The sequence below is a fragment of the Alnus glutinosa genome, chromosome 5 (assembly GCF_958979055.1).
Source record: "Alnus glutinosa chromosome 5, dhAlnGlut1.1, whole genome shotgun sequence".
NCBI classification, from domain to species: domain Eukaryota; kingdom Viridiplantae; phylum Streptophyta; class Magnoliopsida; order Fagales; family Betulaceae; genus Alnus; species Alnus glutinosa.
Window position 1 is genome coordinate 29082951 of NC_084890.1, and position 16327 is coordinate 29099277.

Consider the following 16327-nt stretch of genomic DNA (forward strand, 5'->3'; position numbering starts at 1 on the left):
TTTTCACACCACACTTGAAGTTCATGGATGAACAGATACATGCATGTCCCAAACCCTCTACAATTTCATCAAATCTAGGAAGAAAAAAAATACAAACAAAGGCAAAAATACAAGTCGAACAGAAAACACGTACGAAATCGATCATTTATCATTTGCATGTTCTTTGTAGTACTATCACCACTTAAGACTAAATTTTCTTTAATTTGCTCATGCCTTGGCGCTGTTCTCATTTGAGTCCTCCACCGGATTCTGAGGCCTGTACTTGTACCTCTTAGCTACAAACAAGTAGATAAAGAAGTTGATCAAGCTCAGTGTAGAAAGCAGCCAGTAGAAGAGGTTTAAATGGTTCCTGTTTATGTTGTTTCCTGCTAACCAACCTCCACTTCTTGTAACATTCTTCGTTGCAACATTCACTATTTTCACCAGTATGGTGCTGAAAAAATACCCTAGAGCCATGGAGCTCCAGAGGAAGCAACTTGAGATGGATTTAAGGCCCTTTGGTGCCTCTGAATAGAAAAATTCTAGCAGCCCGACGTATGTAAACAAGTCAGCAATTCCAAATATGAAGTACTGAAAGGATAGCCAGAATGTGCTGATGGGCAATGGCTGTGCAACTGGGATTGCATCAAGCTTGTTATGGTCTCTTGCTACACCTTTTCTCTTCACTTCAAGTATTGCAGCCACGGCCATGGAGATGGATGACAGAATTAGACCGACTCCGACACGCTGCAAGTGGGTGATCCCCGTGGGGATGCCGGTGATTTTTCGCGCAAAGGGAACGAAAATCTGGTCGTAGAAAGGGATTATGATGATCATGAATACGATTGGGATGATAGGGAGGGAGGCAGGTGGGATGTGAAAAGATTTCGTGATTCTTGTGTTCATGGTGAGACCTTGTTGGATTGAGAAGGTTTGGAGCTGAGCCAGGCAAAGGGTCATGATTATAGTGCAACAAAAAATTGGGACCATGCCTAGTAGTATCTTGGCATTTTCCACTTGAGTAACCCTACAAAGTTTCCATGGATTTGCAGCCTCTGGTCTACCATACTGCCCGGTAGACGTTTGTTGGATGGCTGCTTTGTCTAAAAACCTGCATTGGATCATAGCATGAATGTTAATGCAAATGAGTAAATGTATATATAAGAGCATGTAAGAACGACAATTCATGTTCGCTTGTCGAGTTCGGGTTGTGTCGAGACATAGGTATAAGACTATAAATCAACCCTAACCTAACCATTTAATTAAACAGATTAGACCCCTAAATCCTAACCGCTAATTTCGTACTGGGTTCGTATCAAGATTTGTGGGTCATGTCAAAAATTGCTAGCACTTATGTTCACATGCTGGGTTCGAGTTATGTCGAGGTATAGATATAAAACTATATACGTTAAATCTCTCAACACTAACCCGCTAATTTCATGTTGAGTTCGTGGGTTGTATAAAAACTTGGAGCATGCATCAAATGCATGATATATCGTCCAAATTTTAGGCATTTGTCAATTTTGGTGCAAGTTAAAGATTGTGATAGAACCTGGAAACGTCTCTGTGGGGCAAAAATTCTGCTTTTACAGCAGCTTCCTTGTCCTTATCAATCTCATAGAGCTCTGTATGGTCCTGAGGAAGTTGAAGATTTCTGTTGCGAATGGCTGCAACAAACACCTGAAAAAAGGAGCAGAAGGTAAATAAACCTTGATCCATACGCATTTGAATCCTTGTGTTAGGATTAGACCAGTACATACATATCCATAGAGGAAGGAAGATATTGATTAATCACAATAAAAGGTGGTTGATCTTGTCTTTAGGAACAACTAACAGAAGGGTCTAAGATTTGCTTAACAAACCTGTATTATACTGATGATGGCGCTAGTTCCTTGAATAATTTGTATTCTGTACATTGGTAGTCCCGCGGCAAAGATAATCACAGCCAATAATATGGCGATGGCAGAGATCAAAAAGCCCCAGTCCCATCCTCTATTATCTTGGATCCAAACAATTAGCGTTAAGCTGACAGCACCGCCAACACACACTGCTAGTAAAAGGCAGTTGAAGAAGCTGGACATCTGCCTTGCTTCTTTTGGGTCTTTTTCATCAAATTGATCAGCGCCATGTGATGGCAATGCAGCTTTGATTCCTGCAGAACCAACCGCCAGCAAATATAGAGCAACATAGAGGACTGCAGCATTGCCACCACCAATTTTCTCACATCTAGAAGCTTTATCAAAGATGATGCAAGGTGGGGGCTTTAGCCTGGGATAGTGAGCTTGTATTGTCAACACTGCAAATCCCTGGATAAACAGAACAATATAAATATTCAGCACATTGAGTTAATTAGCTCATCATAAAATCAAAGGTTCTCCATATTGGACTGTCAACCAAATGAAAACTCTTGGTTCATCATTGTTATTGTTACTATATTACTCACGAAGATGATCTGTTAAATAACATTTATACCAAAAGCTTAACTTGATAGGAATGTATGAATTTAATCCCCATCATGTTTAATTGAAATGGGAGTTGAATGACAGAGAGCGAGTTCGAACTCAAGACTTCTGATACCATGGTAAATTTAATTATTTAATTTATATTCTAACCAAAGAAATAAGGATTTAAATGTTACCACAAACTCGAAGCATCCTGCAATGAGAACAGTTTTGAATCTGCCGATGTAAGTATCTGCAAGAACAGCTGCAAGAATGGAGAGAATGTAACTAGTCCCCATGAAGTTGGTCAGTTGATTAGCTGCATCGGCTAGTTCCAAGTGCATCACCCCATTGAAGTATGTCACCAAGTTCACCGCCAGTGCCAAGGTTGCCATGCTCTCAAAACCAAACGTGGCTGCAAGATAAACAAAACAACATAAAATTAAGCTGTTTAACCAAATTAAGCTGAGAAATGATATGTTACTTTCACAAGATGAATTTGTGAAGATATGTATACAACCACCATGCAAACGAAGTCAGAGTTTATATATACTTAGTATGAGCAACGCAGTTCTGGCTCCTCCATGTTTGTACTTCACAGCTGCTCTGCCCTTCCAATCCACCTTTCCTTCAACGAGCTCAGGTTTCTCCTACAAATTAAGAAACCAAAATATAGTTAAGGCTAAAACAAGAAAATAATTTGTAACCCAGAAATGAAGAGAAGAAGGAAATACCATAGCTAGCTGCTAGAGTGATCTTTTGGTCCCTGCTGCTAAAGAGCCTCTAATGGTGAGATTGGTAGAAGCTAAGATTGTGGTTCATTTCTATATATAACATGCAAACACTGCGCCATGATGGTTCCATTAAACGACCAATTCTTATGACCAAAACATTCTTCTGCTTGTCTGTACTGTGCCGAAAATTGCCGTCTCTTTTGGAGCTAGATTCCCAGGGCGCTTTCAAGACATGCATGGTTGTGCACCCCCGTTTTTTAATAGTTTAGATCTTTTGTAATTTGTATTACAAATTAACTTTGCTTTCGTTTCCCAAATTCTTTGGCCTTATTTATTTCAAACAAAAGGAAAAAAGAAAAAGAAAGAAGAGGAATATATATTTATGCATGCATGATAATTAAGAACCCTTGGTAGTTGAAACTCCGAAAAGTTATCATATTTTAACACTACTCATCACGTGTGTGCTGTCCCAATACCTGAAACATAATATTTAACTGAAACAAGTGTGGGATTGATCAGGGTCCGAACTCAAAACGTCACTTTGATACCTTGTTAAATTACTACTTCTTTCAAAGACTTCCGTTGATAAGAAATAACGAAGTTAATCATTCAATTAATATTAAGCAGGAAAAATTTAAAAGAAATTTAGGGGCCACGCGTCTGAACAATTGAATTACAATCTAGACACATAAATAACAAAAGCAACCATACAGGCAGAAAGTATCCATTCTAAATCCGGAAGCGTCCCTACTGGAGAGCTTTCTGTTTGGACACAAGCATGAAGCTACCCCTCGAGTCACTAGCAATAACGTTTGCAACAAATATATATATCTGCAAGCAAAACCTTTCCACAGCAAGTGAAAGAGATGTTGCAAATATCAATGTGACAGAAATTATAATTAAGCAAACAAAGAAGCTGTTTTCAAATGTGGGTCCAACAATAATGTCGAAACAAAGGTCATAGATGTTGTTATTAGGGAAAATGAAGAAAAGAATACGGACAGACACTTAACATTAGACATACATATGCGTTCACGTACACTAAGTTATGTCGCCCAGAATTTTCACACCACAAACTGTTATGAATGAATAGCAGTTGAATTGGTCAAATGTGGGGCAACAGAACACCCCATGAAACAATTTCTGTAATATTTGTTGGAGAATGCTCGAATCCGGCCATTAGTTTTTGGGACAACGGGTAATTTAACAGGTTAATAAAACAAAGGTCTTGAGTTCAAGTTCCAACTTTATTTTAGTTAAAAGTTTCACGTATTTGGCCTTATATTTCCTGTCAGTTTAAGCTTTTAAACCAATTGATAATTTTACGGTTTGAAAATACAGTGGAAATCTTAGATGCTATAATATACGTGGAACATACATAATTTGTGATTAGGGGTGTACATGTAAGCGGGTATCAATCGCCCACATCCGCATGTATGCAGTCTTAATAACCGTATGAATACGGAACCACATCAGGTTGCATGTACGCTCATAATTGTGATAGGTAAATGCTTCCTAGCAGAGTTCTGTAGAACTGCTCTGTACGAAATGCATATGTCAAATTAAAGAATCCCCGTGTACGTAGTTTGACTCAGTACTCATTAGAGTAGGAGCCTCATTGGAGGTGGATTTCCAGAAAAAGGAAGGTTGGCAGCCCATGCACCGTAACTTTCAAGCACCACAATGTTCAGTGTTGAAAAAAATTAAAGATAGGCATGATTCACATGGATTTGGAAAGAGATCGATTGACATCGTTAATTATCAAATAATGAAGCAGACAAAATACATCATATAAAGTCCATTGGCCATCAAGTCAGGAAGCCCACATCATAATCTTCACGAAGAAAGATCACTTTATATAAAAAAATAAAATAAAATAAACAACTGTGTCATTATTCAGAAAACACCTCCATTTCAATGAAAGAAAATTCAAACCAAATTCTAGAAGAAAAGATCATTGGCTAATTAATGATGTGACTATGAACAAAGCAGCTATAGGAATAAAAGAAAATGTACAAAACAGACCAGATATGGCCTGTCCAAAGAATGCCTGACTATAGTTTGTTGTGGGGAGGGTAACACTGCAACAAAAAAAGCCTAATACATCAGTAATTCAGCAAGGAGTATTTTATGCGCAATACAATCTTTCCCTTATCAACCCCAAGTTTTGCCCCTGTGACTAACCAATGACCAGGAATATCTTGCGGCCCCTTTGACATTTCTGTAAAGTCTACAATTTTGGCCAGTTTTCCAATTTGGCTTGAACTATCTTCCTTTTTATCACTTCTTTTTTTCTGAGCTTCCTTATTATCACTTGAAACAGACGAAGAAGTGCCCTCAGGCCTTTGTGAAGAAGTATAAAGGGCGGAAGGGTTGTGATCCCAAACAGACCTCCTTATTGTACAGCCGGGTACTTTAGAGAATAGAAGTTTGAGGTGTAAGACATTTTTGGCACCAAAATGCCATACACCAAGCTGAGCCCCTGTGACAATATGAACACCGGAGAGATCTCCGATGCAAGTCTCCGGGTGCTCAATGGGTGCCGTGCTTACATGGGAGAAGTTCTTCCACTTGATTGGTTCGAACCAACGGCTGTCTTGTTCCTCTGGGCCCAGCCACTTGGGTGCGCCAATGGCCACATGCGCATCCCAGTGGGGGTGAAGAATTTTTGGAAGAGACACTAAATGCTGCAAATGGATAGCAAGTCGGTTCTGCTTGCTCCCTTCTAGTCTAAGTCTAAGCCCAGTCACTGGCTTACGGCCAACTGTTACCTGCATTTGCAACCCATGATTCAACATGGCTACAGAAACTTGAACTGGTACGTAACTTGGGAAGAAATAAACACCAGGTATGCCAAGGTGAAACAGTTTACAAAAAATTAACGAAAGAACAATGTTAAAGATTTGTATTTTAATTGTGTATTAGCTTTGCACTTACTCTACATAGAATTGCAGTAAACCAAGAATAAGGAAAGAACCCGGAAACCCTGGAGAAGTTGGGATTCCACTGATGCTATTGAAAGATTCATACTTCATATTTTTTGTGGGGGGAGGGTTAGAAGATAAATTGGGGAAAAAAAGAACCTTCTGGACTCAGTTTTGAGATTAATACAAAATTTTAACACCAGATGCTCACAAATAGTTTCTTATCTTTTGAGGCTGAAGCAACATATCATAGGATTGGGTCGCAGAGAAGGCAACCAGGAACCACAAATACGATAAAGGCAACCAAGGAAGAAAAAAGAAAGACAAACAAAAAGAAACAAAAACATATATGTATATCTGTAAAGGACCTCCTGCACTAAATTTACTCTCACCACCTTTTTTTTCCCCTGGTTTCCTTTTTTATAAGTCTCTTATATTTTAGCAGTACAGAAAATTAACTAAAAACAATACGGGACGTGCCTGAACCATTGTGGAAGCCACCTTCAAATTCATAATTCATAACCACAACCATCAGAGAAGAGTATAAAGAACCACAAAGAATACCTGATCTGGGCTCACATACAGCTTTGGTCCCATCAAGCTGAACTGAAGGGAGGAACACACAGGCTCTTTTCTGTGTAGATTCTGTTCTGGGGCCCAAACTTGAGCAATTTGAAAATCCAAGAAATATTGTAAATCTTCAATAGGTGGCTTGTCTGGTAAAAACAATAACAGATTATCAGACAGTAATTATTAAAGAAGCAATTATCCTAGTAGAAAGAACATGAACAAGACTGCTCCTTAATAAGGTTAAATGAATTCGAAGTTGGTATTTTGAGGATATTTAGAGCTTTATTTAGCTTACAAGAATCACAAAAGCAATACATCGGCCCACCCGAAAAAAGAAAAAAGAGAGAAAGAAAGAAAACAAAACAAAATAAAACACATTTGAAATAACTTAAAGTGAGATCTCTTTTCAACTTGTTAAGGAATCCTTATCCTGTTTAACTCTGCCTTTTTCTGGATTCTGCTACTTAAATCTTTGAAAATATTTGCAACAATTCCCCGTGCACCATTATGAATGCCAAAATCTGTTGGGCTTAGTTAGATTCTAATCAAATTACTTATGCAAGTACTAATTTTAGGTGGCATTGGCGCTGGTGGTGCAATCAGATTTTAGTAAAAGTCCTGATAAAGTAAGCATAGATGAAATTCTAAGACATTGGTCTAAAAAGTTTGAAATTGCTTCAAACTTTTAGTAGCCACTTTTCCAGGATTGAATGAAATTCATATTTCAAGCAAACAAATAGTTAGATGAGATCTTACACTCTAGATATAACTCAATTGCACGAGCTAGATGCTTTATTCCGGGCACATCTTCCAACAGGGAAACAATGGGTGTAAATGTCATGTTAATAACATCTGGTGCCAATTTTACAGTTTCTGCCCACTTGGCATGACTCTGCTCAAGATCATCACCTCCTCTCCTCCTAAAAATTACAGTAACATCCTGCAGCAATAAACTGATATTTTTACCAATGTTTTCTCATATAAGTCATGCAAAGAAAGAGAAATAAATTTCACAAAAACCACACTCAAGAACAAGGAGACATGATGCAATGAGCTAAAAGTTCCCTGAGGCTTTTGAGAATAAATACAATTTTTGAGAGAGAGAGAGAGAGAGAGAGGGGGGGGGGGGGGGGGGGAGGGGGGGAGTTTCGAACAAGCAGCACCATATACTGACCTTGTCCTTGTATTTTAAGGGGCCAGCACTTGATTCGCCTTTTGAGTCCAGAAACCTCTGATCCTTAATCTCGTTAACATAGCTCTCAATCTCCAATGCGGACAAAGGTGATGACTGGTGCTGCCTGATATAAACTACATCTCTTCCACCGATTGTTGCTGACTTAACGACATGCGTACCAAAATTTTCAATAAAACTGAAAAGTGAGGGAAAAAAAATATAGGTGAAAAAATGCCAGTCAGAAGCATGCCCTCCAGACCATCAAAGTCATCTGTTATTTTTACTTTTAAGTTAGTCATTTTGACCAGAACATTGAGTTGATCCAGGTAACCATCAGAACATGCTCTCACATATTGTGAAATCACTGCACGCAACTACAAAATTTCTTCTCTATGTATTAACAGGGTAAATATGGCATTGTAGTTGATATTACAAGATTTTCCAAGACAAAGGTCGTTTGTTACAGTTCCTCTATGCTTAGGACTTGATGTCCATTCATCTCTCTGCCTCTCAAGTATTTGAGTTATAAGTAGGAGATTTTCATTGTAAATTGTTTTAAATTTGGGGTCTTTGAGTCGGTAAGAGTTTAAGAGTCTTTGAATTGTTTTTGCAGTAGGAGTCAATTACTAAAGTTATAAGTCTATTTAAATCAAATTTATGAATAAAATTGATATAGAGAAAAGTTTATTCACAAACCCTAAATTTGAAGGAGGTTCAGGTTCCCTCTAAGAACCTACCCTACATTACCCCGTTACGGACTTGATATTTGAGTTTGTAACAATTTGGTATCAAAGCCAATAATGGCTTCACCATTTTCCAATTCCAATTAGTGGCTTGATCACTTGGAGCTAAAGTTTGAATCTGAGATGCATGAGATACAATCATACAAGCGTTAATTGCTGCCATAAACTCACGTTTGGATCAACTGATGCCAGAGTAACCAACAGTACCATCTCCACACGCATTGCAGCAAAAAATTCATCCAATTCTAGAAACAACCCAACGACACTCTCACTGTTCATGATGCCTTCAAAAGGATCAGCCTTGTCTCCACCAACACCCATGCCACTACAAAAGCATCATCCCCCCCCCCAACACCTTGGTGACACAAAATCCATGCGTCGAAAGGCAGCCACAACTAAGTTAAAGAGATCCACCTAGATGATTAATTTGTTTCGGAATCTCAAGAGAAATGCAAAAGGTCTAGCCTTGATATTAATTCGGCTGACGTTAGTCTGGCTTATGGAAGAAAAGCTTCGGCTGGTACAACGACACAAATTGGATGCGCTACTGGTTGGAAACAAGGATTGACCGCTACATTAGCAGAGTTGACAAAGAGATCATCTAACTTCCAACAAATGGAAGAAATGGAGAACCCACCGGGTGAATGGCCACCTAGGAAGTGGATAAGGAGCCTGGATTTACAGTCAGAGAAAGGGGACGGAATGAAATTGCAGGGGAAAAAGCAAAGAATGATGCCCAGATGCTTTTTTCCATCCAAAGAGGTTCAACTCTTTCAAAGTTTAATGGACTTCAACAACTCGCCAAAACGCGTCATTTCAAGGCATGATTTTTTAAATCATGTGGGAGTCCTTCATGACGGTCAACCTTATCCGGGGCATTCGACATTAGAAATCTTGTAAGGACTGGTAGCAAGACGGTGATTATAAGTAATTCCTCAAGACGTGCGTGAACCACCATTGACAAGATGAAGAGCCTTGGATTTGATCCCTCTCTTTTTGTAGGAGCTAGGACCTTGAGGACAAGGTCCATTTAATGGAAGAGGAATGTTATAGTCCCTCTATGCTTAGGACTTGATGTCCAATAGTCTCTCTGCCTCTAAAGTATTTGAGTTATAAGGAATCTTTAATTCTAAGTTGTTCACGGTCGGGTCTTTCTTTAGCTCTCTAACTTGCTCTATGGGGAGACATTTACTTTGGAAGAGTGTATGGCAAACTCAGACTCCTTCGCAGGCAGCTTTTTTTGCATGGTCGGCGGTTCTAAATAAGATCCTTACAATGGATAACCTCAGGAAAATGCATGTTATTTGGTGGATAGATGTTGCATGTGCAAGCGAAACGGGGAATCGGTGGATCATCTTCTTCTTCACTGCGATGTAGCTTACGCTCTGTGGAGTGCTCTTTTTACTCGTTTTGGTCTGTCTTGGGTTATGTCTAGAAGAGTCTTTGACTTGTTTGCTTATTGGTAGACGTTTGGAAGGCTGATGAGTGCCGCAATTTGGAAGATGGTGCCGACATGCATTCTTTGGTGCATTTGGAAGGAAATAAATAATAAGTGTTTCGAGGATTTGAAGAAGTCATTAGAGGTTATTTTAGCTTCTTTTTTTCATACGTTGTATCTTTGGACAGTGGCTTTTGTGTCTCCTTTGTCGGTTAGTTTTAGCGATTTTCTTATTCGTTTTTCGATTTCTAGTCAGATATTTTCTCTTGTATACTTCCGGTGTACGGAGTGCCTTACGCTTTTAATAAGATCAGTTTATTACTTATCAAAAATTATTTGGGGTCTTTGAGTCAGTAAAAGTTTAGGAGTCTTTGAGTTGTTTTGCAGTAGGAGTCAATTGCTACTGTTGTAAGTCTATTTAAAACAAGTTTATGAATAAAACTGATATAGAGAGAAGTTTATTTCCAAACTCTTGCTTTGAAAGATAATCAGGTTCCCTCTAAGAACCTACCCTAAATTACCCTAGTGCAAAGTTGATATTCAGGTTCGTAACATAGTTCCACAGAATCCATACTTTTATCCTTTCTCTAAGGGCATATCAACTTTATTTTCTAACACTGTTACCGGTCTCTAAAGATACACACTTAGAAAGATGCACAAATTCATAGAGATCAAGACCCAACCATTTGATTGAGCAATAAACCGTTCATCATTGCTAACATCCAATTAGTAACCATCATGGTCTTTAATTGCAAATTATTAGGTAAGACAGTAAGAGTAGATTTGTATTGGAGTAGGTAATGGATTCAATAATATTGGCACCTCCAAATCACTGAGTCCTTTTTTTCTGAAAATGTTTGAACATACTGATGATAAGGATTACATCATCTTACTAGAACACGAACTCTATAATTCAAAGGATTATAATATCATTGAAGAATAAATAGAATACTGCCAGAAATAAGTTGAGTAAACAACAGCAATACAAATCAGCGATGAATTGCTTACCTGGCCAAGGATGCAAAATCCCAAGAGTAAGGAACAGCACGTCTGATTTCTTCACGCAAAACTAAATTATGCTTTGCTAATTTAACTTCAAATAGGGGAATGAAATATCCAACCATTGCAAGGGATTTCGTAGCTGCTGCATCAACTTGCCAAGAACCAGTGAAATTGAACATGGCATTAAAACTTCCCAGTGGGATGCATCCTGATACGCCTGATTTCTTGTTAAAATATTCTGCCATCTGGAATTTAAAGTATCAAGACAAAGGCATCCATTAAACACTGATAAGTTTAAACATAAAGAATGGTGTCGTGTTATCAGGAGAATAATCCAAAACGTCAATGCAAACATAATGTCCAGTATACAAAAAAAATAGTCAATACAGAAACGGCAGATATTTTTCTTTTATATTCTGGGGCTCAACCTTTATGACAAAAAATCTAGTGACAATACCATGACCTGAAATCTCCCCATAAATAAGATTGTGTACAAAAGTTTCATCAATATCTTTTGCTAACACAAGATCATTAAACAGAACTAAGCTGCTCCAAAGAAGTTGGAATTTAATGTGCAAGAGCTGTGCCTAAAAGTTGCAATCGGAAGTTCAAATATTAAAAAATCTCACAATGCAGTGGAATAGATGCTATCTGAAGCAGTCATCCAATCACACAATGATCTCAAGAATAAAGACTTAATCAAAACCCAAGACAGCTCTACTCATTCAAAGTCCAATTAGTCCTTTAACTCCAAATTGTCCAAAAGATGTTGTTCACCTGTGTGGTGCTCAAACAAAGGAAAAACTGTTTACCAATGACCTTCTTTATCATATGATCAATAGTAAGCCTTAGCATAAAACAATTGAAATTTGCAGACTTAAACCAGAATTCATAATGACAGACAGGAAATATAATGTAATTATAATCCAATTACAGGTCGTAAAGCGGTTGATTGGGTCTGGTTAGGTCTTAGGTTCAAATCATGCCAATAAAAAGAATGGCATTATAAGAGAGTTTCCAAGTGCCTAACTAAAAACGTTTCTTAATTACAAAAAGATACTTCGATCAGTTACTTGGTTGCTTGCCTACAGCCTGGTTATATAAAAACCAATTGGTTGCCACTCTAAGAACTGCAGCAGAAGAACTTCAATTAGAGCTGACATTGCTAGAAACAAAAAGGCATTCCCCTGACAAATAGGTCTAACTAGTCATGTTGTAATTTGAGCTTCCTAAAATCACTTATAAAAGCTAGTCTCACCTTGTATAGAACTAATGTTAGACTTAACACCTATTAGCACATCAGAACCCCGACGTCCTCGTCAAGGCCTGCATCATGCAGTGCCTAAGCACCATATGGTGTTACTAGATTGTTCAGATACCATTTGTAACGACCCAGAGAAAGCATTAGCCACATCTGCGCTTTCATTCCAAAATTATTAATCAAGTTACAATTGGAGCTCCCTCAAATCACTTATAAAGCTCTGTCCAACCTAGTAAAGAACCAATGTGGGACTTAGCAAACTTGAACACATTTTTAATTCACTTACTCAATGTGAACAATTCATCTTCCCAATATGGGACTAGCTTTCCGGGGTGTCACACAAAGCTGAAACTGTTGTATTCATCCAGAAATTGATTAGCAAATTAACATTTCAGCCCAGATCTATAAGAAAGGCTAGAGACCCATCTAATATCTTAAATATTAAAACAATATTTATTATTTTGAGTACGTCTCAACAGCTTGAAAGATAGTGTGACCAATAAACTCTAAATGAGAAACCCTACTAATTTTTCTACCAATTTGAAAACTGCAAAATTGACGATTCCCTCTAAGATACGATTGCATGCAGAATATCAAGGGTAGGGTAAGGGAAAAAAAAAAAAAAAAAAAAAAAAAAAGAGGTGGGGGGGGGGGGGGGGGGGGGGGGGGGGGTGGGTTTCTGCCCAAATTTCTTCTTGAGCCTTGAACCCTAATCTCCCCTACCATTAGTATGAACCGCAAATCTAGAAGTCAACTAACTTCATTTTCAGAAGCATACCCCTCCACCATGACATAATTCAATAGTTTTAACCCACATAATTATAGGCCTTTTATAAATCAACTTTGGACACCATTGGTTCCCATCTGAACTTCCCACTATTTCCATCAGCTCCATTAGCCATTAACACATCACCCAAATTTGTCTAGCCCTTAAATATTCTCCCAATTTTGAATATCAACTTTTTGAATCACAATTCACAACCTTCAGCTTGTTGGAAAGAACTTTAAAATTTTAAGTGTTATTAGTTACTGGACCCTAACATTTTTTCTTCTTCTAAATAATTCTCCTAGGAGATCAATTTACCTGATGCTCTAAAGTGCATAGGTATATTAAAAGAAAAAGGCGATAAAGCTTATATAGCTTAGAAGAGAAAGGAGAAACACAGGTTAGACTATGAGTGTCTCTAACAATCTGAACAAGGCATTCACAATTTTCACCTGATTGCTTTCTAAGACCCACAACATGAAAAAATTAACTTAAACTCAGGCGAGTCCATCACTTTCTAATCATATCTCCTACTGATTTGATGATCTTATAATAAAATAGAAATGGAAGTTCCCAAACAGTGAAAAAATATTTAGCAAATATAGTTTTGTCACTCAACCAGTATCAAGTTTATATTTTAGAGTATCAGGGGGCTGAGTGTAGACCAATGTAACCACCCACACTTCATATCAGATAGCAACTATAGCATCAAAGTAGTGACCAGAGAGTGCAATTCTACAAAGAAATCTAGAAAATCGTTATTGTATTTTTTACAATACATTTCATGACATGCCTAGTATATATTGCAGAAATCAAATTGGTTTTAGAAGTACATATCAAAGAAGAAGCACATTTAAAATCAGAAACCGTAGGCAGATGGAACCAAAAATTTTGTCACACTATTTGACCATCCTACTACAGAAAACCAGAAGCTATTGAAGATCTTAATGGACAAATAGAAGTTGAAAAAAATACGATCATTGCATGCCAACTGTTAATATGATGGTTCTAAACCACTACCATGTGAACAAAAACAAAAAACCGGGCAAAGAAAATCCCAAAAAGCCCCGCTCACCCAAGAATAAAAGAATTGAAACATGCCCAGCTATAATTCCATTACCTAACCAAACTACGACAAGAAAACAAACATCCCGGATATTAATTTCAGCACAAAATCAAAATAAAATAAAAAAAATGTTTTCCAACAAAATACTAAACCAGATTGAATGAGATGAAATATCACAAAGCCCCAACAATTAAAAGAAAAAAGCAACAATAATCCCAACAAGCCCATTACAGCATCATAATTGTAGAGTTCAGATGTACGAAGACAATGATTCAAGAACTGCATCACACCAAGACCAAGAAATTAAAAACCCATAAACAAAATGGATCAAGAAACCACCTCACGAAAGCTGCACACCGAATTTCTCTCTAAGGCACTCTTCCCCACTGAGCACACAATGTCAACAGGCACATTTGGCACCACAACGTCAGGAGAAGGCACAAGATCCCTGGCGTTGTCCTCCTCAAGGTGAACCAGCCTCGACCCAGGAGCTCCCTTGCAGTAGAGAAGCCTTATATCGGAGGTGACATCGAAGCCTCGACCCAGAGCCTGGATTGAGTTGCTGAGGGTGGTTAACAACGCATCAGAGCCAAAGCTTCTTGATGTTATCGTTATTGTTGCTGAGTTTTCCATTGCGAAAGGATCTTTCATTGGTAGAAAGCAAGAGGAAATGGTGAACAGGAGATGGTTTGATTGTTGTCGTTGTTGTCGATTGTGAAAGACATGTTTCTCGGAAGCAGATGAAGTGATTTTATTCTGGGTTTTGTCTTTCTGATGTGGAAATGGTGTGGGAGGGTAAAAGCTTTGGACTTTGCTAGTTGGTGAGCTTTGTTCTTGTTCTAAAGGCAGGCTTTTGACTGAAATGATGGCGAAAAACGCGTTTTTTGTTCGTAGAAAGAAGGATTCTGAGTTGACTGGTCGTCCTTGTATAAAGATCCACACCCAAAGTCTTACGCTTCTTTTGTTCATTTGTTTATGGATTTCGGATGGTATATGTATTAATCAGCTTTAACAAACAAAGCCCCAATACGAATTATTCTCTGTGCTAATTTATTATTATTATTATTATTTTCTTTTTAAATGATTGATTTAGATTTACAACTTTATAACGTGTCATCTGAAAAGTAATTTTTAAAAACGAAGTGAAGCGTTTAGTAAAATTACAAATTAACAAATCGTAATTTTTTAAAAACGCAATTTTCAAACGATTTATTTTCTATAATTTAATTTAAAATTATATTTTTTTGTCTACAAAATCGTAATCTCTAACGTATACTAAGATTTCTATGTGCTAATAGCCAACTCAAGTTAATGCTTTCTTCTTTGCATTCAAATGTTATTTTACAATGATTCTTTGACCATGTTAAAGAATGATTTCATGTTGGTTGGGTCTGAATTTAGTTTTGGGTTTATTTATTAATTAGATATCTTTGCTTTGCTCAGTATTTTGGATCTTTGTTTAATATTCTAATATATATATTAAATTTTGATTTGTTTATTAGTAGCCTCCATGCTACTATTATTTGGAACGACTCGATTCTATTTCCATTTTTCATTTTTGTTTGACTAAATGTAGTTTTTTTTTATCTTTGATTCACCCATATAATTATATCTCAGCAAAATTTTATGATGGCTCTACCTATTTAGTCAATGGTCACCTAATGTGTGCATCAACTTGAAGAGAAAATTGTTTCAAGATTTTCTTCCTTTTTTATTTTCATTAATATATTTTTTTAATTATTATTATCTTCTTTTACTTATCAAAAAAAATTATTATTATCTTCTTTTAAAAAAATAATGTTACTCTTCATACTAATTTATCTCATTCATTTCATACTAGTTATTGTAATGTGTTTTCAGTCGTTTAAAAAAAAAACACGAAAGTGTTGGTCTCTTTACGTTAGCCGATGTGAAATTTGTGTAAAGAGTAATATTACTCATTTTTAAAATAAAATTATTAACAAACAACTCAAAACGCATAAAATTACTTTTATATTTATGTCGCATCACAACACGACGGTAATCTTGATGCCAAATTATGGGTTACATTTGATGGTTTGAGTAATCTTTGTGAGCTTAATTATTGAAATTGAACTAATAGTAAAAAGCCTCAAAAGAAAACCAATTCTCCCATAATTATACTAAACTACCGCAATATGGTTGGAATTTAATTGAATGAAGTGCATCAACTTCTCATCCTTATCCAAGACCTTCCAATCGATTACAATT

At 37.1% G+C, this 16327-nt stretch overlaps 2 protein-coding genes across 2 annotated transcripts; both read right to left on the reverse strand.

Annotated features, from left to right (window-relative positions):
• LOC133869726 (protein NRT1/ PTR FAMILY 4.5-like) lies at positions 1 to 3234 on the reverse strand. Its single transcript, XM_062306801.1, has 6 exons — positions 3155 to 3234; positions 2974 to 3070; positions 2618 to 2835; positions 1842 to 2285; positions 1532 to 1659; positions 1 to 1090 (listed from the first exon to the last, which is right to left on the reverse strand). Exons 1-6 carry the CDS (start codon positions 3155 to 3157, stop codon positions 208 to 210), a joined length of 1773 nt encoding a protein of 590 aa, XP_062162785.1. The 5' UTR covers positions 3158 to 3234; the 3' UTR covers positions 1 to 207.
• Positions 3235 to 4984: 1750 nt separating this feature from the next.
• LOC133868289 (MACPF domain-containing protein CAD1) lies at positions 4985 to 15015 on the reverse strand. Its single transcript, XM_062305104.1, has 6 exons — positions 14438 to 15015; positions 11012 to 11250; positions 7823 to 8018; positions 7405 to 7588; positions 6643 to 6794; positions 4985 to 5925 (listed from the first exon to the last, which is right to left on the reverse strand). Exons 1-6 carry the CDS (start codon positions 14747 to 14749, stop codon positions 5260 to 5262), a joined length of 1749 nt encoding a protein of 582 aa, XP_062161088.1. The 5' UTR covers positions 14750 to 15015; the 3' UTR covers positions 4985 to 5259.
• Positions 15016 to 16327: the final 1312 nt, after the last annotated feature.

What these genes read in the sequence shown, in the direction of transcription:
- LOC133869726 (XM_062306801.1), bottom strand. An exon ending in AACTGCGTTGCTCATACTAA is followed by an intron (nt 2,836 to 2,973) that starts GTATATATAAAC and finishes TTTATCTTGCAG; the next exon opens with CCACGTTTGGTTTTGAGAGC. An exon ending in CAGGATGCTTCGAGTTTGTG is followed by an intron (nt 2,286 to 2,617) that starts GTAACATTTAAA and finishes CTGTTTATCCAG; the next exon opens with GGATTTGCAGTGTTGACAAT.
- LOC133868289 (XM_062305104.1), bottom strand. Translation starts at nt 14,749, where the DNA reads ATGAAAGATCCTTTCGCAATGGAAAACTCAGCAACAATAACGATAACA. An exon ending in AATTGAGTTATATCTAGAGT is followed by an intron (nt 6,795 to 7,404) that starts GTAAGATCTCAT and finishes TGTTTTTACCAG; the next exon opens with ACAAGCCACCTATTGAAGAT. An exon ending in TGTATGTGAGCCCAGATCAG is followed by an intron (nt 5,926 to 6,642) that starts GTATTCTTTGTG and finishes TTGCAAATGCAG; the next exon opens with GTAACAGTTGGCCGTAAGCC.